At 39.3% G+C, this 21783-nt stretch overlaps 1 protein-coding gene across 2 annotated transcripts; it reads left to right on the top strand.

The window, feature by feature from the left end:
* Positions 1 to 90: 90 nt before the first annotated feature.
* SLC38A2 (solute carrier family 38 member 2) lies at positions 91 to 14752 on the top strand. 2 transcript variants are annotated; one of them, XM_003906252.4, is made up of 16 exons: positions 91 to 467; positions 1600 to 1800; positions 2122 to 2203; positions 2352 to 2467; positions 5605 to 5678; positions 5783 to 5875; positions 6006 to 6087; positions 7768 to 7850; positions 8248 to 8306; positions 8393 to 8560; positions 8964 to 9043; positions 9141 to 9241; positions 9811 to 9935; positions 10324 to 10468; positions 10579 to 10676; positions 11753 to 14752. In XM_003906252.4, exons 2-16 carry the CDS (start codon positions 1685 to 1687, stop codon positions 11849 to 11851), a joined length of 1521 nt encoding a protein of 506 aa, XP_003906301.1. In that variant the 5' UTR covers positions 91 to 467; positions 1600 to 1684; the 3' UTR covers positions 11852 to 14752. The 2 variants fall into 2 exon arrangements, with proteins under 2 accessions (XP_003906301.1, XP_009178836.1); XM_009180572.3 differs by lacking the exon at positions 2352 to 2467 and having other exon boundaries at positions 133 to 467; positions 11753 to 13053.
* Positions 14753 to 21783: the final 7031 nt, after the last annotated feature.

Below are 21783 nucleotides of genomic sequence, written 5' to 3'. Positions count from 1 at the left end.
GGGCCGCGGGCGCGGGCCGCAGAGGGAGGTGCAGGGAGGCGGGGCCTCGGGCTGGGCGGGTCGGAGGTGGGGCCCAGGTGGTGTTGATACACAAAGAGAAGGCGCCCGGGCGGCCGCGGCCCCGCCCACTGACGCGTCCCGGGGTGCCGCTATAACCCGCCGCTCAAAGGGCTGCTACAGAGCCCCGCGACGCCGCCGCCCTAGTGAACGCCTTTCCAGTACTGCTATCAGCAGCAGCAGCCCAACCACGCGTTACCGCACACTCGCGCCTTTCCTTTGACACGGTGGACGCCGGAGGATTGGGGCGGCAATTTGTCATTTCCTTTTTTATTAAAATTATTTTTCCTGCCTGTTGTTGGATTTGGGGAAATTTTTTGTTTGTTTTTTATGATTTGTATTTGACTGAGAGAAACCCACTGAAGACGTCTGCGTGAGGTTTCCGGTGTACAAGAACAGAGACCACCGAGGTAACGCGTGCGGGGGGGTGTCTGTGGGGAGGGCGCGGGACCCGGGCGAGAGTGGGGGAGGGGCTTCCGGGAGGGGCCGCGCGGGAAGGCGACCGCGGGGTCCGTTTCCTTTCGAGGCGGGCGTTGTCGGTTGGCCTGGCCAGCCTTCCATCCTGGCCCGCCGCGCGGGGGTCGCGCCCGCGACGTGGGCAGGAGAGCAGGCGCTGGGCCCGGGCCGCGTGCCTGCCCGGTGCGGAGCCGCATCTTCCCATTAGGGGGAGGGGAGCCAGCCTGGCCCGCGGCTCTGCTGCGGCAAGTCTTGTGACTGATTTGCATTTAATAAAAAAAAAAAAAAATTAAGTCCAGGGAACCAGGAATCTGGGGGCGGCGGAGGTGGGCTTGGGCATGTATTATAGGAGAGGCCAAGATTGGGGAAGACAAGTTGAGAACATCTGACAATCGACGATCAATATTGCATCAGTTTGCTTTCCAGACATAGGAGGGGCTGGGCGGGCGAAGCACTCGCGGGCCAGCTGCTTGTGGACGGGTGTGCTTGAGGGCACTGGCGCGCGCGTGTGTAAATAAACCCCCAGCTCCCGGGGCCCAGGCGTTCGCCCCCCTCGAGAGAGTAGTGTCGGCCCTTTCCGCCTCCTTCTGGGGAAGGCTGTCTGCGGCAGAGGCATTTCCCGGTGTGGGGACTCCAGGCAGTAAAGGACAGATTACGCAGCATTGCTGTTCCAAATGCTAGAAACGGGAAGCCATGCGCCTAGGTTGCATGCACACGAGCCAGGGTCGGGGCTGGATGTGTGCCCTGAGTGCCTGTGCACGTTTGCAGCGGCTGGGAAAAAGCAAAACAGAGCCCTCTTCGCCCCCCCCCACTCCGACTGAGGACAATAGAGAGGGTGAAATACTGAAATCTGCCGGAGTAGGGGGCCTCGGCGGCCGCAGCACAGCGGTGGAATCATCTTTGTTCTCCGCGGCTCAGCCGTCTGTACTTTTCCGCCCCTTGGCGCGCCCCCGCCCCTCGCGCGCGGCTGGTACTTTTCCACTCGCCTGGCCTGGGATGAATCAGCCGCGCTGCGCCTCCCGGCGGCGTCACCTGACCACGGCGGGCGGGCGCTGCAGTCCTGACGCGCCGCCTCTACTTTCGCAGGCTGACTCGCGGCCGGTGCACCCACCGCCAAGGACAAAAGGAGCCCAGCGCTGCTAGCTGCATCCGATTCCTCCCAGTGCTTAGCATGAAGAAGGCCGAAATGGGACGGTTCAATATTTCCCCGGATGAAGACAGCAGCAGCTACAGTTCCAACAGCGACTTCAACTACTCCTACCCCACCAAGCAAGCTGCTCTGAAAAGGTGGGAGAAGTTGTGACACTTCTGAAAAAACGGCTTGCATGGGTTGGGTTCAGGGAGTTACCTAGGAATTTGCTTCCATTGCTTTAATTCGCTATAGCATTTAGAGAATGTGTGTCATCTCTGGAAGAGTATCCGATTATCTTGTTGTAATGACAAGATAGCTCGTGTGAAAGTCAACTCCTAGTTAATATTTATACTTTTAAGTAAAGGTGTTGTATCAGAACTATGCTGGTGGGGGGTATTTTATGTTCAAGCAGTCTTGTGTGTAGTGATAGATATTTCAATCCAGTTTACAATTATATATGTCTGTATTTTTTGTAGCCATTATGCAGATGTAGATCCTGAAAACCAGAACTTTTTACTTGAATCGAATATGGGGAAGAAGAAGTATGAAACAGAATTTGTAAGTTAAAAATAATAATTTGTCTGTCAGTGGCTTTATGGAGTAAAAGAATAGTTTTACTTTTAGAATTCAAATCTAACTTGCCCAAACCTGGTTTTCTCCATTTAATTATTGTTATATGTTTGGTTATCGTTTTCCCTCTATGTAGCATCCAGGTACTACTTCCTTTGGAATGTCAGTATTTAATCTGAGCAATGCGATTGTGGGCAGTGGAATCCTTGGGCTTTCTTATGCCATGGCTAATACTGGAATTGCTCTTTTTATGTAAGTATGTGTAAGTAGTGAGTCTGCCATGCAGGGCAGTTACTATGATAAAACATATTTTGGCTCCGGAAACTGAGTTTACAGTTGCAGTAGCTGACTCAAGTTACTTGCTTAAAATTAAAAGTATGAGAAACCCCAAAAATCTCTTTATTCTGCTACATACTGCACAATATTAAGAAAGCCAACTAGAAGAAAATAGGGCAGTCCTTAAAACTGACAAATTAAGCCAGAAGTCTTCTAAGTCAGTAGGAATAGTTAAAACAAAATTGTAACAGATGGTAGATACTGAAAAAGAACTATGGCTAAATCCAGGGTAGGTATAAATTTTGAGAAGCTGAAAATCCAAATCAGTTTGGTAAATTGACACAGTTCTTAAGGACCTGTGGCCCCTTACATGAATAAGGAAAAGAAAATTCCTGTAAACATACAAGGTGTGGTGGTATTTACCCAGCCTGGAACATGTTTGTTTTAAGACAAAGGAGTCATAATTTTCTGGACCCTGAAAAGCAATCCATACATGTTTTCTTAATGTTTGCTTTTGTCAGACCTGTTCGATTGCCACATGCTGTGGCAAAAAAATGAGTATTTTACTAAGTACTTGTTTTTAAATGGTTCCCCCCACAGTTGCACAGTTAGACTTAATTACTCCTGTGCTTTCCAGCATAAATACCTGGATAGACTCTTGGAGGTACAGAAGACTTCAGAGCAGTGGTTCTTAGCCATTTTTGCGTCACTGACTCTTGGAGAATACGATGGAAAAATGTGGATCTTATTTCCAGGGAAAAAGCACAAAACAAAAATACATGCAGTCTTAAGCATGTATTTTTCAGTGATGTTTGTGTCATAGCCCTTAAGTTTAAGTTCCCGTGGACCCCTGGCTAAGGCAATTTCTGTGAAGGATTGTGTAACTTAATGCCTTCATTGTACAGATAAGGAAACCACACGTATATAGCATGGAATTGTCCCTTTGTGACAGATATGTTTTACTTAGCTGACTGGTGCCTTCTACTCAAGTTATTTTCTCCAGCACGATAGAACGTTCATGAAAAGAAAAGCAGACCTTTGCAAATCTCTGCTTTGTGAAATTCCACACTGAGGTTAAGCCTGGCTTTGAGTACTAGATGCTAGGATTCACTCTGGCTTGCTTCAATTAGGATGAGGCTTTTTGAGAGAACCCTTACTAAGGTGAAGGACCAGCGATTTACATAGAATCCTAGAATTTCAGGAATTTTTAGTGGAGAATCTGAATGGCATCACTGTTGAATATTTGAAATCCTTGTTAGCGCTTGGTATAAAAACGAGGCAGTTTTAGAGTGCAGCCAGTGTAGTTAAAGAATTTAAAGGAGATTAAATGGCACCTCTGTTTCATAAGTGAAGGTCAAATTCTGATGTAACCCTTGTACTCTTGGAATTATACTTTAATAGGTGCTTATGTCATTGATTTACCATTTTACTAAATAGCTAAATAAGATTGCTAAAGTGTGATTTTATTCATCAGTATGTACTTTATATTTAGAGGTATAGAGTTAAATGGGCCAAAAACCACATGGCTGCCACGGTCCACTTCAACAACTCTATAGCTAACCTTTTTAAGTAGAATCAATCTCAAGGTTGAAAGCGACCTCAAAGGTTACAAAGTGTATTCACCGCTCGTCATTTCAGTGTAAGACATGGAAGGACTTAATTTGGTTTGTTTTTAATTAAATTGACATCTTTTCTCCAGTTAGAAGTGAGGTTGATAGTGTCACCTCAGACTAGGCCCTGTGAAACTTCTGGCATTTAGAATGGTAGTGTAAAGCCACTTCCTCTGTTTAACTAATAGACATCAGTTTCTTTGTCAGCACCTCACATGGTACTGCGTGCAATTTGCTCACACGGAATCAAAAAATATGCAACTCTTCTCTTTTGCAGGGTTTTCTATGAGTTTCCCTGTTTTGTTATTTAATTTCTTTTAAAAATTAGTCTGTATCTCTGGGCTCTCCTAGGTGGAAGAAAAGTAAAGCTGGAATGAGGGAGAACCCTTACCCTAAAGGAAAATAAGGTGACATTAGGGTCCCTTTAGTCACTCTATGTTACCTTATTTTTTTTTTTTCTCTTGCTGAATCCAAGTGAAAAGGTCAAGGGAGGAAAGGCTTAGACAGTCAAGCTGATACCCTACTCATTCTAGCACAGACATTGTTTTAACTGTGACAATACTGGGCCTGTATTCCTTGCCATGGGGTGCAATGTAGTATGTCATTACAATGGTTAGTTCTCTGATTTGTGCCCAGTTGTTAGTAAAGCTTGTAGTGCCTCACTCTTAAAATGTTAGTATCATGTTAGTGTCATTTCCCCCTTACATTCTTTTCCTTTTTTTTTTATTCTTTAAATAAAAGACAGTATTTCATTTTGTCCTTCAGGCTAAGTGCAGTGGCAAACTACTGGGCTCAAGTGATCCCCTACCTCAGCCTGAGTAGCTGAGACTGTAGGTATACACCACCACAGCTGGCTTTTTTTTTTTCCTTTGGTAGAGATGGGTTTTCCCTATGTTATGTTGTCCAGGCTGGTCTCAAACTCCTGGCCTCAAGCAGTCATCCTGCCCCAGCCTCCTAGAGTGCTGGGATTACAGGCATGAGCCACTGCACCTGGCCTCTCATTCCTGTTTATATGTATACGGTCCATGTGGTTTTAAAACCTTTCCTAAACCTGTCTCAGTTGAATTTCACAAGAATCTTGTGGGCTAGGTTTAGTAGCGGATATTACTGATATTTTACAGATAAAGGGAACTATTGAAATGCAGAAAGGTGGCAAGCATACAGCTCATTATTGTGGTGCCAGAATCAAAGTACAAGTTTCAAACTCCACTGGGAAGTTGAGCTTTCCAGTGTCTCATGCTGTGTTTGGCTCAGTGGGTAGACATCCTTGTTCCTAACCAATGCTGTAGAACTGTCACCTGAGAAATGATGCAAGTTTTTACTGCCAGGCAAGAGACGATGTTGACAATCCAGTTAGCAGGAGAGGAAATGCCAGTTCTTCAGGGCATTTTGACACAAATAGGACAAGTTTCACACATAATGTTATTTAAACAACCAGAAAGAGTTGTCTGTAAATATAGCCATGCTTATTTATAACCCTGTGCCTTTTCCTTCTCTCATCAGAATTCTCTTGACGTTTGTGTCAATCTTTTCCCTGTATTCTGTTCATCTCCTTTTAAAGACTGCCAATGAAGGAGGTATGATAGCATTCTTGATTTTTCTAAAACAATGTATACCTATCATGATTTTATTTCTCTTTTAAAATCCTTGGCTTCATGCTTCTGTGTTCTTCAAATTGTAGGGTCTTTATTATATGAACAATTGGGATATAAGGCATTTGGATTAGTTGGAAAGCTTGCAGCATCTGGATCAATTACAATGCAGAACATTGGAGGTAAGAATTTTTCAAAAGACAATTTGGGTAGACTTTATGCTCATTGTATAGCACAGAGTGGTGACATATGCGTTTTGGTGTCATGTGCCACATTTTGCACTTGTAATGGTATAATTTTGTTTTCCTCTAGCTATGTCAAGCTACCTCTTCATAGTGAAATATGAGTTGCCTTTGGTGATCCAGGCATTAATGGACATTGAAGATAACACTGGGTAAGTGCTAAGTAAGGTTACTCATAAGAAACAATTATAGTCAAAAGTGGTTGGATATATTTTTATCAAAGTTGTATACAAAATGATTATTAGTTATCCATAAATGTTCCTTTTGAAACTGACCCGTAAACTGATTCGAATTTTGGAGAATGAAAGGCCAAAAGATAGTAGCTAGCCCCACAATTTTGGATATCTTAATTTCTAAAACAGGTTTTCTAGAACTTGCTTTCTGTCTTTGTGTTCATACTTAAAGAAGTTATAGCTGTTTTTAATATATGTCCTAAGTGAGGATTGAAGCTTTGAATTACATTAAAAATTAATCCGTCCTATTTTTGTAAGTTTGGAATTCTTAAGACTTAATCTGTTCAATGCAAAATACAGGTTGGACATCCCTAATCTGAAATCCAAAACTTTTTGAGTGCCAACATGACGCTACAAGTGGAAAATTCACACCTGATCTCGTGACAGGTGTGCAAAATTAATTAAAATATTGCATAAAATCACCTTTAGGCTGTGGGTTTAAGAAGGTGTATAGGAAACATAAGTGAATTTTGTGTTTAGACTACAGTCCCATCTCCAAGATACTTCAAATATGTATATGCAGATACTCCAAAGTCCAAAACACTTCTGGTCCCAAGCATTTTGGATAAGGGATACTCAGCATTTTGGATAAGGGATACTGTGCCAGAAAATGCTTGGGCATGCTATAGAAACCATTTTATTCTAGCAAAGTTATTCATCCCAGTGAACTCACAGGTTTTTATCTAAAGTAAACATGGGGAAGGGTAATTTACTTCCCACCCTACGTGGAGCTCATTACGTCAAAATAGAGAAGTGCCGTTATCAAAGATGTAGCTTTAGAAATTTAATTTTTTAAGCTGATCTTTAAGTATTAGTGTTCTACAGAGTACTTACTGCAGAAGTGAACAGAATTTATGAGGCAATTAGAATTTGAAAATAGTGATTTAGAAGAGAGTGCAATTCATGATTTACCTAAAAAGGAAAAGGCTTAGGGGACATACATAATGTTTTCTGTAAGTTCAAAAGGGATATTTTTGGCTGTCTTTGGAGTTAAAGGTGGTTCAAGATGTCACAATGTACTCTGATAACCTGGAATAAGTCCTGGTTTGGGGGACTGAGTTTTGTAATTTTTCAGGGGGGGTAGGAGGCAGTTTGCCTATGCATTTTATGAAAACTTTTCCTCATTGAAATGTTTAATAAGTATATTTGGTAACACGTCTGGAAAAAAAACTTGTTTTAAAATTTTTTAGTTTCCAGCATTAGAAATTACATGCTAAAGCTGTACCAAAGTTGGTGTACAATTTTTCTGAAAGTGCTTAAAGATAAGATTACTGGCTTAACAAAGCAGCTTTGTTCCCTGCGTTAGTATCAAGTCTTTGAGAAGCATTTTGTGTTATGAATCAGCTGGCAGCTTTCCCAGAGCAAGTAGTGGGACAAAAGTTACACTGTTTCATACCCAACTTCTAACCTGAGTAAATATTCATCTAGCACACAAAGTTAAAAAGTTATTCCTATCTTGAACAAGGGAAACTTTTTCCAAACATGTCTTTTTTTGTGTTTGTTTTTATGGTATTTCTATAAAATGAGTCCTGTTAGAAGAAATATATATTATTCTGAGGATATTTGTGACTGTTTTGACTTTGTTTCTGTTTTCTTTAGATTGTGGTATCTGAACGGTGACTATTTGGTTCTGTTGGTGTCATTGATACTCATTCTTCCTTTGTCGCTGTTTAGAAATTTAGGTGAGCAAACTCATCTCTAAAAGAGAATTGAAATGAGCCTCTCACCAGTTAGTTGGGCTTTCTCTTAATAGAAATTAGTCAGAATGAAAAAGCCCTAGAAAGGTATATCTTTGGGACTCACAGCATGCAACATTTAGGAGCCAAAATATTTAATTGACACTATATATTGTACTTTGTAAGAAATAATGCAAATGATAGTTTTTATTAGCTTGGGTTATGACAAGTATATTTAAATAATTCTATATTTTAGTATCATAAGAATTAGAAATTTAGTACTGTAGCCATACTTTAGTGCCTAAAGTCTTCCCAGCAGAATTGAGTTATTCAGTGGGGAAAATATATTTGCTTTAAATCTGTTTCATTAAACTAATACTGATTCCTGCCACCCCCCTTCTAGGATATTTGGGATATACCAGTGGCTTTTCCTTGTTGTGTATGGTGTTCTTTCTGATTGTGGTGGGTATGATTTTTCTTTAGAAAATATTTTTTGTAAACCCTACCATGTCACTTAGTTTAACACATGCAAAATAATATATTTTTAGGTCATTTGCAAGAAATTTCAGGTTCCGTGTCCTGTGGAAGCTGCTTTGATAATTAATGAAACAATAAACACCACCTTAACACAGCCAACAGCTCTCGTACCTGATTTGTCACATAACGTGACTGAAAATGACTCTTGCAGACCTCACTATTTTATTTTCAACTCACAGGTAACTAAATATGCTTATTTTCTCAAAAGAAGAGTTTAGGGAAGAAAAGAGGGAAGCTATTCACTGGAAATTTAAAAATAACTCCCAGGGTAAAGGGAGGAGGATAACAGGTGCTTCTTAGAAAACATGTGATTAGCTAATTATTGAGGACTGTGAGGAAAGTTTTGGTTTACATCTTAAAATAGATCGAAAAATGAGAATCATATGGTGCTAATAATTGACACATTCAGAAGTGAGGATATTGATCATACTTCATGAACAGATTAGAAGAATGGAAGCTAATTACACAAAGGAAACTTTTAGGCTTTGATTCTAAGATTGTTTACATAAAATATATGCTGCAGAAATATGACAGCATGAGTTCGTTACATCAGATTAAGTAGGTTTTTACGTTTTGTTTCAGACTGTCTATGCTGTGCCAATTCTGACCTTTTCATTTGTCTGTCATCCTGCTATTCTTCCCATCTATGAAGAACTGAAAGAGTGAGTATTTCATTTTTATATCAGTTTGAGAAAATATTAGACAACTGCTGTAACTGCTGCTGAAATACACATTTGAATTTTCTTTTGAATTATATAGCCGCAGCCGTAGAAGAATGATGAATGTGTCCAAGATTTCATTTTTTGCTATGTTTCTCATGTATCTGCTTGCTGCCCTCTTTGGATACCTAACATTTTACGGTAAATAATGCCTCCTTTACCAAAAAAAAAAAAAAAAAAGCTTATTGAAATGAAACTGCTACTTTTCTATGTATAGTTCCATCACTTTAAAAATAGTCTTAATATATTTCATATTTGTGATGAGAAATTATGTTTAGAACTTAGAATTTTCTGTAGTGTATTTAATCAGTAATATCTAGAATCCAGGTTTGAAAACATCATTAATCATTTGATGGCATGTTTGTATGATATGCCAGCCTCTAAGTTCATCTTGCCTGTCTCCTCTCCCATCACCTTCAGACTGTATAACACAAACACAAATTATAAGCCAAGCCAGGAGATTTAGTTGTTTAACTCCTGTTGCTTTTAATGGGAGTCATGTGGTTAAATCTCTATGTGGTATTTAGAAAAATTTTCCTTCAATGTTACTTTAATTGCATTAACCATAATTCCAAACTAATCTTATTAGCCTCTTAGTTTATAGTCGTTTTGTGAGTAGCCAAATAACTGGTGCACATTTTGCTGTTAAATTTTCTACTTGGTCTTCAATGAAAACAGACACTCAGAGTTTTTTTGGTATTTCCCTGTAGAACATGTTGAGTCAGAATTGCTTCATACCTACTCTACTATCTTGGGAACTGATATTCTTCTTCTCATTGTCCGTCTGGCTGTGTTAGTGGCTGTGACCCTGACAGTACCAGTAGTTATTTTCCCAGTAAGTAATCACTTGCTCTGCTTTCAGTAGGAATGAGTTTTTAAACATGTGAATATTTGTGAGATTTTCATCTTCTGGAAGAAGGGAAACACCAGTAGAACAATACTAAGTTGGTGGTGGTTTTGAAGGGACTTTTAAAAAATACAGTGTATATTTTCAAAATATCCTGGGGACTTTTTTTTCACCATAAGATATAAAATGATCTTTTAAGTGTTCAGATGTTCAGGAAACAGCAGAGAAAGAGGCACAGTTTTATTTAGAAATAGTTACTATTTTGGATAGATTCCTTGTTACTTGGGCATTCCTTTCATTCATTGAAGCTGGATTTTTAAATTTTATATTGCTATTATTTTTAAAATACATTTTATTTATTTATTTATTTTTGCAGATCCGGAGTTCTGTAACTCACTTGTTGTGTGCATCAAAAGATTTCAGTTGGTGGCGTCATAGTCTCATTACAGTGTCTATCTTGGCATTTACCAATTTACTTGTCATCTTTGTCCCAACTATTAGGGATATCTTTGGTTTTATTGGTAAGTTTTAGAAAGTATCAAAGTTGATTCAAACATCAGGGATTTTAAGATTTAAAGAATGAATGACAAGTGGTTCATTAAATCCTCAAGAAACAAATGTTCTTTTACAGGTGCATCTGCAGCTGCTATGTTAATTTTTATTCTTCCTTCTGCCTTCTATATCAAGTTGGTGAAGAAAGAACCTATGAAATCTGTACAAAAGATTGGGGTGAGTGAAAGATTATCACCATAGAAACAGTAGTAATATAATTTCTCTAACTGATTTTAATTTTATTCTCGTAGCTGTTATTTGTTGTGGTTTCACTTTGAAGTTCCCAGTACACATTTCTGTAATGGTATACTTCACAGATGGAAGATTGCAGAGGGAAGGGGAAAGATAGTTTGCCATCTAATAAATACTTAAGTTAATTGCAATAAAGTTATTAGATACTTTGGAGATAGGAATAGGGATGAAGACTAGTGTGAGATACTAAGCTTTCAACATTTGTTCAACCAGTTTTCATTGGACTGCCTACTGTGTGACAGGGACTTAAATGGGCATTGAATATATAAAAGAGAAGGAAGGGCGTTTAGTTGAATAAGACTGACCATCTTCAGAGTGAAGCTCTCGGGGAGGCCATCTCTCCATAGTGTTTACTATTACGTACCTACTCTAAAATGTAGTACCAGCTGGTGACAGAGAATGATGTGCTAACCACAAATGATGTGGTTCCTACTACCAGAATCCTGGTGGGTGGTATTTAGGGAAAAGACTGCTTTTTAGTCATTATTTTCCACCTTCATTCTGCTGTGATTAAAGTACTAGAATTGCTTATAAACCAACAACTGTCATCTTGTTTTACTCTAAATTACATAGTGGCAGTATTGAAGGGTAGGATTTAGGAATTAGTATTTCCTGGAAAGACCTCTGGCTTTGACTTTTGCTGCATTTTAGGATGTTTTGGGTTTGATTTTGTGACTTTACTTTTGCTCTAAAAAATTGCAAAAAATCCAGTCCAGCTCTATATGAAGCAGTTTGTTTAGCAAGAAAATTCCCTTTTCACTTGAGACAAAGGAATGAAAAAGTGAAAAAGTTCAGAAGGCCTCAAAGGTAGTTATTTTGTACTGCAGATAACTTACTGATCACTTAGGAGTTTATATTTAGCAAGTTAAATACTCATTCTGTAGAACATGATGCAGTAGATAAACTTTAGTAATTAAAGCACATTTCAAAAAGTAGAAAAAGAAATGTTTAGCATATATGTTTTATTACTTACTGATCAATTTTCTCTATGCTCATTGCAGGCTTTGTTCTTCCTGTTAAGTGGCATACTGGTGATGACCGGAAGCATGGCCTTGATTGTTTTGGATTGGGTACACAATGCACCTGGAGGTGGTCATTAATTGGCACCACTCAAACTCAAACTCAGTGCATCTGATGCCAGTGTTGAGTAAACTCAACTACTATGAAATTTCACCTAATATTTTCAGTTTCACTTCCTTTTGAAGTGCAGATTCCTCGCTGGTTCTTCTGAGTGCAGAATAAGTGAACTTTTTTTTTTTTTTTTTTTTTTTTTTTTTTTTAAAGAAACTTATCTGTATGTTAGAAATGGATATGAACAACAAAACCACGAGTCTCGGGTTAAGGGAAGTGACAATTTTATTCCATTCCAGAGAATGGACGAACTCTTAACTTTTATCAAGCCACATGCTTGGCTGTGTCATTGTTTAACTTGGATATTTTATGATTTTACTTGAATGTGCCTAATGGAACCATTCGATGTGAGAAATAATTCTTCTTAATTTACAGCAAAGTATTGAATAACCATTGAGAAAAACACTATTATTTTTTGTACCAAAAATACTTAAAGACCTCAGAAGCACTCTTTTACTTTTAAAAAATTGCTTTTTTTGAACTTTATTCAGAAGCAGTTATCAATAAATTCCATAAAATAATTTCATTGGTATTTTAAAATGAATATTAGTATAATGAAATGATTTGCCTTTTTGTAGGCATAATAAGCCAAATACTTTTTTACCCAAAATAATTTTTAGAGAAAATGATGTAATGAAAAATTGTACCATGAATTAGGAGCGTAGTTTTTTTCCATTTAAATGTCACCATTACTTAAAAGATGATTGATTGATTATTGCTATACCAAATCAGATGAACTCTGTTCATCACTTTTCTTCTCTGTCCCCAAACAATTTGGTTCATTGAGACTGAAATGTTTGTGTCTTCAGCTTATTAGAATGGAAGATAATACAGATATTTCTGTGGGAAATAAAATAACTAATTTTGAGGTACCAAATAGTGCAATTGGGTAAAACAGGGTTTATTCAGTTGCATGTGTCTCCAGTGTTGTATTGACAGCTCTGGGTATTTTTTTGGGCCAGCCCTTTTTTGACATTGCTTCCAGCAGTGGAAAATGGGCATTTGATGGCAATAGGCCAAAATTATTGTGTCCAGAGAGTACACTTTTTCAAAATGCTCACCTACTGGAAGTGTGAATTACTTGACAATGTATGGCTTAGTTGTGTTCATGTTTTGTCTACAGTAGAGATCTAATCCACAGGGTACACCTATGTTTGGTAAGATATAAGTTCTCTTTGTGTAGGCCACTGGGTTTCTCATGCAGTAAGCTTTATAAAAACTCATTTGCACTGGACTGTCATCTCATTCTTGTACAACGTAGAATTACTTGTTTACATCCAACAAATGGTTAGCTAGGGAAAACAGTGCAAACCGAGTGTTAGTCGTTTTGGTCCAACTGCATGTCAACCCTTCCATTTCAATCCTGGTTAGAAGTGAAAATAATTACTTTGAAACTTGGCTTTAAGAGCACATTTATCGTATGTCACAGTGTATGGTGAATATATTATTAAAATAACGTGGTACTTTGCTCATCAGGCATAATGTCTAAAATCTAATATACATAATTCCATTAAGTGGTTGAGGGAAGCAAATAATGGAATTGTCGATTGGTCATCTGGCTCTAAGGTTTGCCCTTGAACTAAAAATGTTGAGTTTGGGACAAGGGCCAGAAATGTGGCAGACGTGGTTTTCGTTACGCATTCTTGTATTATATGTGGCTAAATTAACAAACAAGATACATGTGTAAGGACCCTTATGGAACTGGAAGACGTCTTGTAGTGCTACATTGGGTGAAACCATTGGTCCACTTTTGTCTGTTCCTATGAAGATAAAATAATTGGGGACCATCTACAAATAGGCAGTGGGAAGACAGATTCTACAGCACTGCTTTCATTTAATTGGGCTTTAGACACTCCACTCGAATGCAGAACCTCACCTCTAGTTGAGACCAAGAATTGGCACATTTGCATGAGCTCCTGGAATAAGTTGCTGACTTTGTATCTAAGACCTGCCAGGGAATACCAAGAGTTGTTTCTACAGAAGATACTGTGGCAACCAGGAAGGAATGGAAAAAAAAATTCTTTTCTTTACAACAAATTAATATGAGGAAGCTCCTCCAATCATCTGGTTATTTGAGGTTCAAAATCAACTGCCTAGGGAAAATTGCAATGCATGATTCTCTTGGAGCTATCTTGTCTGCCTTGAGGTTCCTAAACAATGAATTCCCATTAATGAGCAGGCTTCAGTATTAAAACCACTGTCTTGTCACCTCATTTTGCATTACTGTCTTCCGTGGATGTTTCAGTTACAACTGTAATGTTATTTATAGAACAACATTAATCCATTAAAGCTAACCTATTTTTCAATATTTATGATAATCTATGTACATATATTGTCTGTCCATATGTATTTGTAAATAGGTTGTATATAATGTCAGGTTTGGGTCTTGGGTTCAAGTGTATATATTCCTATAAGTTTCTTAACTGCATTTTGATGAATTCATATTATGTAACTATAAGAATTGTCCCAAAAGTACCTGTACAGAAAATTGAATATTGAAAAATTGACAAATTGTGTACAAACACTAAAGTGTTTAAATTGTATTTGCAATAAACTCAACATTAAATTTTTTCATGAAATCTTGGTGCAAATTCAGATCTCTTATTTAAAATTTAAATAAGGTATAAATTTTCAAAATGCAGTAATCAAAATGTGATCTAGTGTAATGAAATAAAGTGTGATCTAGTGTAATGGAAGACCTTTGAGAACCTGGGTGTATTAACTTTGTGTATATAGTGTAAATATCCCTACTGTACTGTTAGAGACCAACAATTCTAGTATGGCTTGTTGGCAAAGAGTGCTACACCGTTTCAATGAAACAATGTATGTTTGTTTTAACTGAACTAAAATAAATACATGCTTAATCTTAAGTAGCAGTGTTTTTGTTTTTTTTTGTTGTTTGTTTTTTTTTTCAGGTAATGGGATAGGCAGTGTCTAATGCAATTTGCATTGTAACTGCAGTACCTAGCACCTAGTAGGTGTCCATATGTTTGTGACGAACAAAAGAATGGTCAGGAAAAAAAGTTTATTTTACTTTAGGTTCCCAGAGATTCTAAGTTTCCAAAGTGAGAAGGAGTGGAAAGTCTTGGAGACCTGGGGGAAGATGCCAATCTTAAGGTCCCAGGCTCAGCCCTGCTGATGGAAATAAATAGGCCAATAATGTATCAGAATCAACTGGAGAGCCTTTTAAAACCACAGCTTTCTAAAAGGTGCCTAATTTGTCTGATTGCAAAGGTCCAGCTCTAGGGTGGCCCAGGATCTGATTTTTGTTTTACTTAAGAAGGTCACTCGGGTGATTCTGATGCACAAACTCCAGGAGCAATGAAGTGGCCTAGAAAGAAGTTGGGATATGTTCAGCTTTGGTGAAAAAGCCACAGGAAAAGAGGAATTAATTGACAAGCTGATGTATGTAACAGCATGGTTTTACTTGAGTGACAGTGGAAGTGGGAAGGTTACTAAGCTACACAGGCTACTTTAGGTATGGCCTACTGATAAGTCTGAAAAGCTTGAGGCTTGTGAACAGAGCTAAAACAGAAAAGACCACACCTTGGGATAGCCAAGTATGCTCGATGGTAGTTCCAAAGTCAGGAAACGTCTCCAAGAAACTTAATGATGGTCAAATGAGAAGGATTAAGAAAGGCAGCAGAATTTGCAACAAATCAATTGAAGAATGACTTGTGGAATTTTCATGTATTCATAGGCAAGCTCTAACTGAATACCTACCATTATGGAACTAACATGCTCATTGGAAAGAGGGTAGGGTTATGTGTCAGATGAGTTCTAACAAAATCCATACACTTTCAAATGTGATAATTTTTAGAAAAAAATGATACCAACTGGTCGTGGTGGCATACCTGTAGTCCTAGCTACTCCAGAGGCTTAGGCAATAGCATTACTTGAGCCCAGGAGCTTGAGACTAATCTGGACAGCATAGTGAAACTCTTTGTCTCAAACAAAACAAATAAAAAACAAAAAATTACCAAAGTGAACCAGAATGCAAATTTATTTATCTACAATTAGAAATATACTGGGTAAGGCCAGGCATGGTGACTCATACCTCTAATCCCAGCAATTTAGGAAGCCAAGGAGGGTGGATTGCTGAAGCCCAGGAGTTCGAGACCAGCCTGGGCAACATGGTGAAACCCCATCTCTACAAAAAAATACAAAAATTAGCCAGGTGGTATGCACCTGTAGTCCCTGCCACTTGGAAGCCCAGGGAGGTCAAGGCTGCAGTGAGCCATGATCATGCCATTGCACTCTAGCCTGGGTGACAGAGTGAGACCCTGTCAAAAAAAAAAAAAAGTGAAGGAAAGCAGGGAGTAAGGAAGGAAAGGAAGTGGGTTGACAGGTCCACTGAATATAAAAATACGGTACTCTAACCAGGGAGCTGGCTATTCCAGAGAGATTTCCATTAAGCTTAAGGAATATTGCAGGAACATTTCTATTTCTAAATAAAGAACCAGAGCTGTTTGTCTTGACTTAGAATACACCTGGATAGTTGGCTTAGTCAAATTTCTGATAACAAAAAAAATCCATTTAATTTAAGCAAGAATGTCAGATGGAGAGAACTCCTTAAGAGATTGGGATGCCTCAGAGAATTAAAAGATAAACAGCTTCCAAAAATCAAAAATTGTCTTTGTTTTAGAGACCTCAATGACAGAAGTGTGTGAAATTTCACTATAGAGCTATGCGACTAGATTCTGAGCTTCTTGTTTTCAGTTCAATTTCTCAATATAAACAAATCGGTCAGGAATGGGTCAAGATCCCACCTTAATCTCAAATGTAGTTAGGTGGGCAGGGTAACACAGTACAAACAGCTGCCAGGACCTACCCGAATGGTGGACAGAATAGTTTTCAGAGGAGAGGTACAGTGATCATGCACTAGAAACAGGCCAGAAAACTGGGACCAACTGTATGGTTTTAACACTGAAAGACCTGCATCCTGAAAACCCCGTTAGTCCCAGGCAAACTGGGAATGGTTGGTAACCCTAGCTAAGAAGGCAACCACCAAAATGTTTAATGAAACAGTCCAGAGATATTGATACATTTATTTTCTTTGAATTTCTTTTTTCTAGGCTTCCATGCAGGACACCAACCTTCTTTTATGACTTTGCCCCAACTCAATGATTGATTGCTTCCTCAAATCACATTTTTTCTGACTTCCCCACCACAAGAACTATAAGCTTCATAGGAACAGACATCTGTCTATCATTTCATCAATTTATCCCCAACACAGCCAGGCACAGGGGCTCACGCCTCTAATCCCAGCACTGTAGGAGGCTGAGGTGGGCGGATCACAAGGTCAGGAGATTGAGAACATCCTGGCTAACGCTGTGAAACCCCATCTCTACTAAAAATACAAAAAATTAGCTGGGTGTGGTGGCCGGTGCCTGTAGGCCCAGCTACTTGGGAGCCTGAGGCAGGAGAATGGCATGAACCTGGGAGGTGGAGCTTGCAGTGAGCCGAGATCGCACCACTGCACTCCAGCCTGGGTGACAGAGCAAGACTCATCTCAAAAAAAAAAAAAAAAAAAAAAATGAATCCCCAACACTCAGAACAGTATCTAGAAAATGCTACACAGGTACTCAATATAATTGTTGAATGAATAAACGTACCCTTGATTTCTTACAGTTTCTTATAGTATAGCGGAAGTGAGGCTCCAACTTTTAAGCAAGAATTTACTAAACGCTTGCAAGATAAATACTGCTTGTGCCATGAAATTAGACACTTTGACTTAAAAGATATAATATAGCTCACTTACCTTCAACCAGAGGCCCACAACAGGAAGGCTTTCTTGGTTCACGTGTGATCGGCCTCCAGGTGGCAAAGCCATCTTTAACCTCTACCACATAAGTGATTTTGTGGCAGTGAAATCCTTTTTCAAATTCTAGCTAGATTTGGTTCTCCCCTACATATTGTGAGGAAAGAGTTAACACAGCAAGTCTGGTGGCTCCCTCCTATGTCTTCAAGGGAACCATGAGTGACCCTTGACTAACTCCTGGGAATGTGGCCCTCAGAAGGTTCTTTATGTTAGTGACTGATGATTTTGTTATATTCACCTGGAGCAATGGACCATGCTGAACTGGTTTGTCAGGTTGCTTTGCACAAACACCAAGGTTAATCATGTGCACATGGTTTCATTGTTGGGGTCCTGATTTTGGGTGGCCAAGGATGGTTGCACAGCTGGATATGCCTATGTTAACTAGCACCCCACTCCCCTACCCTTCCAAAAGCCATGAATCCCTGAGCCATTTGGGCTTACCTGAGCAGAGAAAATCCACACATGTCCTCATAGTTCACTGCTAGAAAAAGAGCACACCTGTGTGATCTTGGACAAGAAAGGTATTAAAGCCTGTATTAAAGCTAGACTCCACTGTTTCATATATTTTTCCTGTTACTCTGTATCCTTTCCTGTAATAAATCTTAGCAGTGAGTATTACCTGCTACCTCGTGGGAGTCCTCGTGAATCAGAAAATGAAATGTGTGGTCTCTGTTTTTTCTCTACACCATGTTTAGAAATCTCAGTGCCTCTTGGCTTCTCCAGAAAGAATCTATTCTCAGTAAAAGCTCCAAGCATTATTGTGCAAGTTTTACTAAATAATACTGGGGATCAGGAGGATTAGATAGCGAAGGAGGGTTTTACATTGTACACCTTACTGCATGCAGCTTTATAAAATCCCATTTGACAGACCTTCCAAGTCCCTCTCATGGTGTTGTGAATTAGAGATTGTCTCTGTCTGCCCTTCCTCCCACACCATCTATGGCCTGTCCCCTCTTCTCCTGGGTAGTTCAACTCTGCCTTCAAATCTGCCTATTCTTCTCAGAAAAACAAAAGCTTTTAAGTTATCAGAACTTACCTTCCTGGCCGGGCGCGGTGGCTCAAGCCTGTAATCCCAGCACTTTGGGAGGCCTAGACGGGCGGATCACGAGGTCAGGAGATCGAGACCATCCTGGCTAACCCGGTGAAACCCCGTCTCTACTAAAAACTACAAAAAACTAGGCCGGGCGCGGTGGCTCAAGCCTGTAATCCCAGCACTTTGGGAGGCCGAGACGGGCGGATCACGAGGTCAGGAGATCGAAACCATCCTGGCTAACCTGGTGAAACCCCGTCTCTACTAAAAATGCTGGAAAATCCAGGGCCGGGCACGGGTGGCGGCACCTGTAGTCCCAGCTACTCGGGAGGCTGAGGCAGGAATGGCTGAACCTCGGGAGGCGGAGCTTGCAGTGAGCCGAGATCCGCCACCGCACTCCAGCCTGGGTTGCAGGAGCTTGTATTCTGGCCTCAAAAAAAGAAAAAAAAAAAAAAAAAAAAAAAAAAAAAAAAAGAACTTACCTTCCTGAGATGAGAGTTTACTGGCCATACATTTTTGCTTCCATTCTGCTCTTGAAGACCTCACTTCTACTCCAACCCTTCCTAAATGACTTTTCTGAGTATTGTTTCTAGCAACTTACAGTACTTTTTCTAAAAGGAGCTCTGGTAAATAAATTCAACTTTTCATCAGATTATCTTAAAATATCTGCAGTAGATCCTAATCTATAAAGTAGGTGAAGACAGAGCTCTTCTTGTTGAGCTCAACCTTGTTGAAACAGGGTTATGAGTGAAATCTAGAGACTGAGAACTCAGCCTCCCAACTGCTTTTCACCTGCTTCATCCCTCCATTTACCCATAATGGTCCATGAAGTGCTGCCTTAACCTGGGCCTCTATGGAATGTGATTTGAAAAACATGGCTCTAAATTATTTCAAGAGAACAAGACCTCATGATGATAAGATTCCTACTAGCCTTACGTTTAGCTTCTGAGTCCCCATTTTCTGAGAACAGCCTCTTTCTCTCCTTATTGACAGGACGGTGGCCTTAGCCTCCCTATACAACACAATTATCCTTAGCTTGGTATAACCCAATAACCTTAAGATTGATGTGAGGTTCACATAGAGGCCAGGTGTCCTGGACTGCAGATGTGTTGCTGAGTAGATACTCAAGTTTTTCCAGGTATCTCCAAGACAGGGCAAGTGAAGAAGTCAAAGTGGAAAATAGACACAGATGTCATGTAATCTATCTCCTGTTCCCTAGTCAACAATGATGGTATTTTTAAACAGGAAAGGGAAGACATCGTAAAGAAGAATGTGTTGACCTTCAGTAAGATTCATTTCTGAAGGTCTTTAATGGTTTATGACAAGTAATCATAAACCAATACTGAATCATTTGTTTCTCAAGATGTGGGGAATTATTCCTGGGTCCTAAATGTGCAACTTAAACTTTTGAAGTTATCATATATTCTTCCTGAAAATGTAGCAAAATTGCACACCAATCATTTTTAAAATGAGAGATATATGGTCAATAAGGCAATGAAAGAAGCCACATAATATATCAAGGATGCCCATTTTGAGGATACAATTCCAACAAGCAACTATTTATTTTTATTTTCTCCTTTTTTTTAAACAGAGTTTCACTCTATTACTCAGGCTGGAGTGCAGTGGCACAGTCACGACTCACTGCAGCCTGGACCACCTAGGCTCAAGCAATCCTCCCACCTTAGTCTCCCAAGTATCTGGAACCACAGGCCCATGCCACTATGGCCAGTTAATTATTGTAATTTTGTAAAATGAGTTTTTTTTTTTCTTTTTTGCCATGTTGCCATGTTGCCCAGGCTGGTCTTGAACTCCTGGGCTCCAGTGATCTGCCCTCCTTAGCCTCCCAAAGTGCTGGTATTACAGGCATGAGCCACCATGCATGACCTATTTATTTTTCTAAAAGGGAAATATGCCCCTTAAGTTTTGGTAAGTGATAAATTTTCTTCCAGTGTCACCAGTTTATATCTTATCATGGTATCATGGTATGTTCTAAACCAAAAATAAGCTGTATTTCTTTTTATTTCCTTTCATTTTCTCTGTATTTCCCTTTAAAGTGACTGAAAGTCTCAAGAGATGTGGAACTCATGGTTCACAACCCTTCTGCTTCAGATAGAGAAATTGTATTTTTAAACTGATCCCTAAATAGAAAGATCCAAAGAAGGAAATATGTGGAATATGAAAATCTCTTCTCAAAATGCATGAGAGCCTCATAAATTTGGAAACATTCTTCTCTCATAAACTGCTCCAAAAAGAAATGTTTAGTACTTACAGCCTATATTGAAGGCAATGAAGCAACAGAACATTGCTTCTTTCTTGTGGGGGAGAGACAATGAATTATATTTTAAACAAGCATTCTTTCTTCTTTTCTTTAAAAAAAAACATGTAAACAATAATACACTTAGAAGCCTATATTTCCCAATAAACTATCACAGATTTTACTGTAATATTTACGGTAAAGGAGTTAATTATCCACAATGCCAGTAATTGCTCCACACTAGTTTTCACAGTACCACACTATTTCTGGAAAGCTCTCCTGGTCGTTGGGAAAGAGAATGATCTGTAGTTGCGCAGAGATGGATTCAAGTTCTGGTTTGCAATTATTAGTTGTGTGATCTCCAGCAAGTTCCTTAACCTACTCATGCTTCAGTTGCTTCACTTTGTAATAAATTTAATGTAACTCACATGATTTAGTGCTTCAGGTACTGCACAGAAGGTAATCACCTTAATCCCCTAAGGCAGGTACTTTTTTAATCAACATTTTACTGAAGAAGAAACTAAAGCTTTTAGTTTAAGCCTCAACCTTAACAGGTTAAGTAACTTGCCTAGAAAGTGGTACAGCTGAAACTAAAGCCCTAGTCCTTATCCCACGCTCTTAATCCACTCACTTCACAATTCACAATTGCAAAAATACGGAACCAGCTCAAACGCCCATCAATCAGTGAGTGGAGAGATATATATATATATACCATGGAATACTACTTAGTCATATAAAGGAAAAAAAATAATGGCTTTCACAACAACCTGGATGGAATTGGAGACTATTATTCTAA

The sequence above is a fragment of the Papio anubis genome, chromosome 9, assembly GCF_008728515.1.
Source record: "Papio anubis isolate 15944 chromosome 9, Panubis1.0, whole genome shotgun sequence".
Lineage (NCBI taxonomy): Eukaryota > Metazoa > Chordata > Mammalia > Primates > Cercopithecidae > Papio > Papio anubis.
This window is presented reverse-complemented; position numbering and strand designations above follow the sequence as displayed.

Bases quoted from the DNA above. Each gene is read 5' to 3' on its own strand.
- SLC38A2 (XM_003906252.4), top strand. From the start codon at position 1,685: ATGAAGAAGGCCGAAATGGGACGGTTCAATATTTCCCCGGATGAAGAC. The intron at 2,468-5,604 runs GTAAGTATGTGT...TTCTCTCATCAG, and splicing joins ACTGGAATTGCTCTTTTTAT to AATTCTCTTGACGTTTGTGT. The intron at 5,679-5,782 runs GTATGATAGCAT...TTCAAATTGTAG, and splicing joins AAAGACTGCCAATGAAGGAG to GGTCTTTATTATATGAACAA.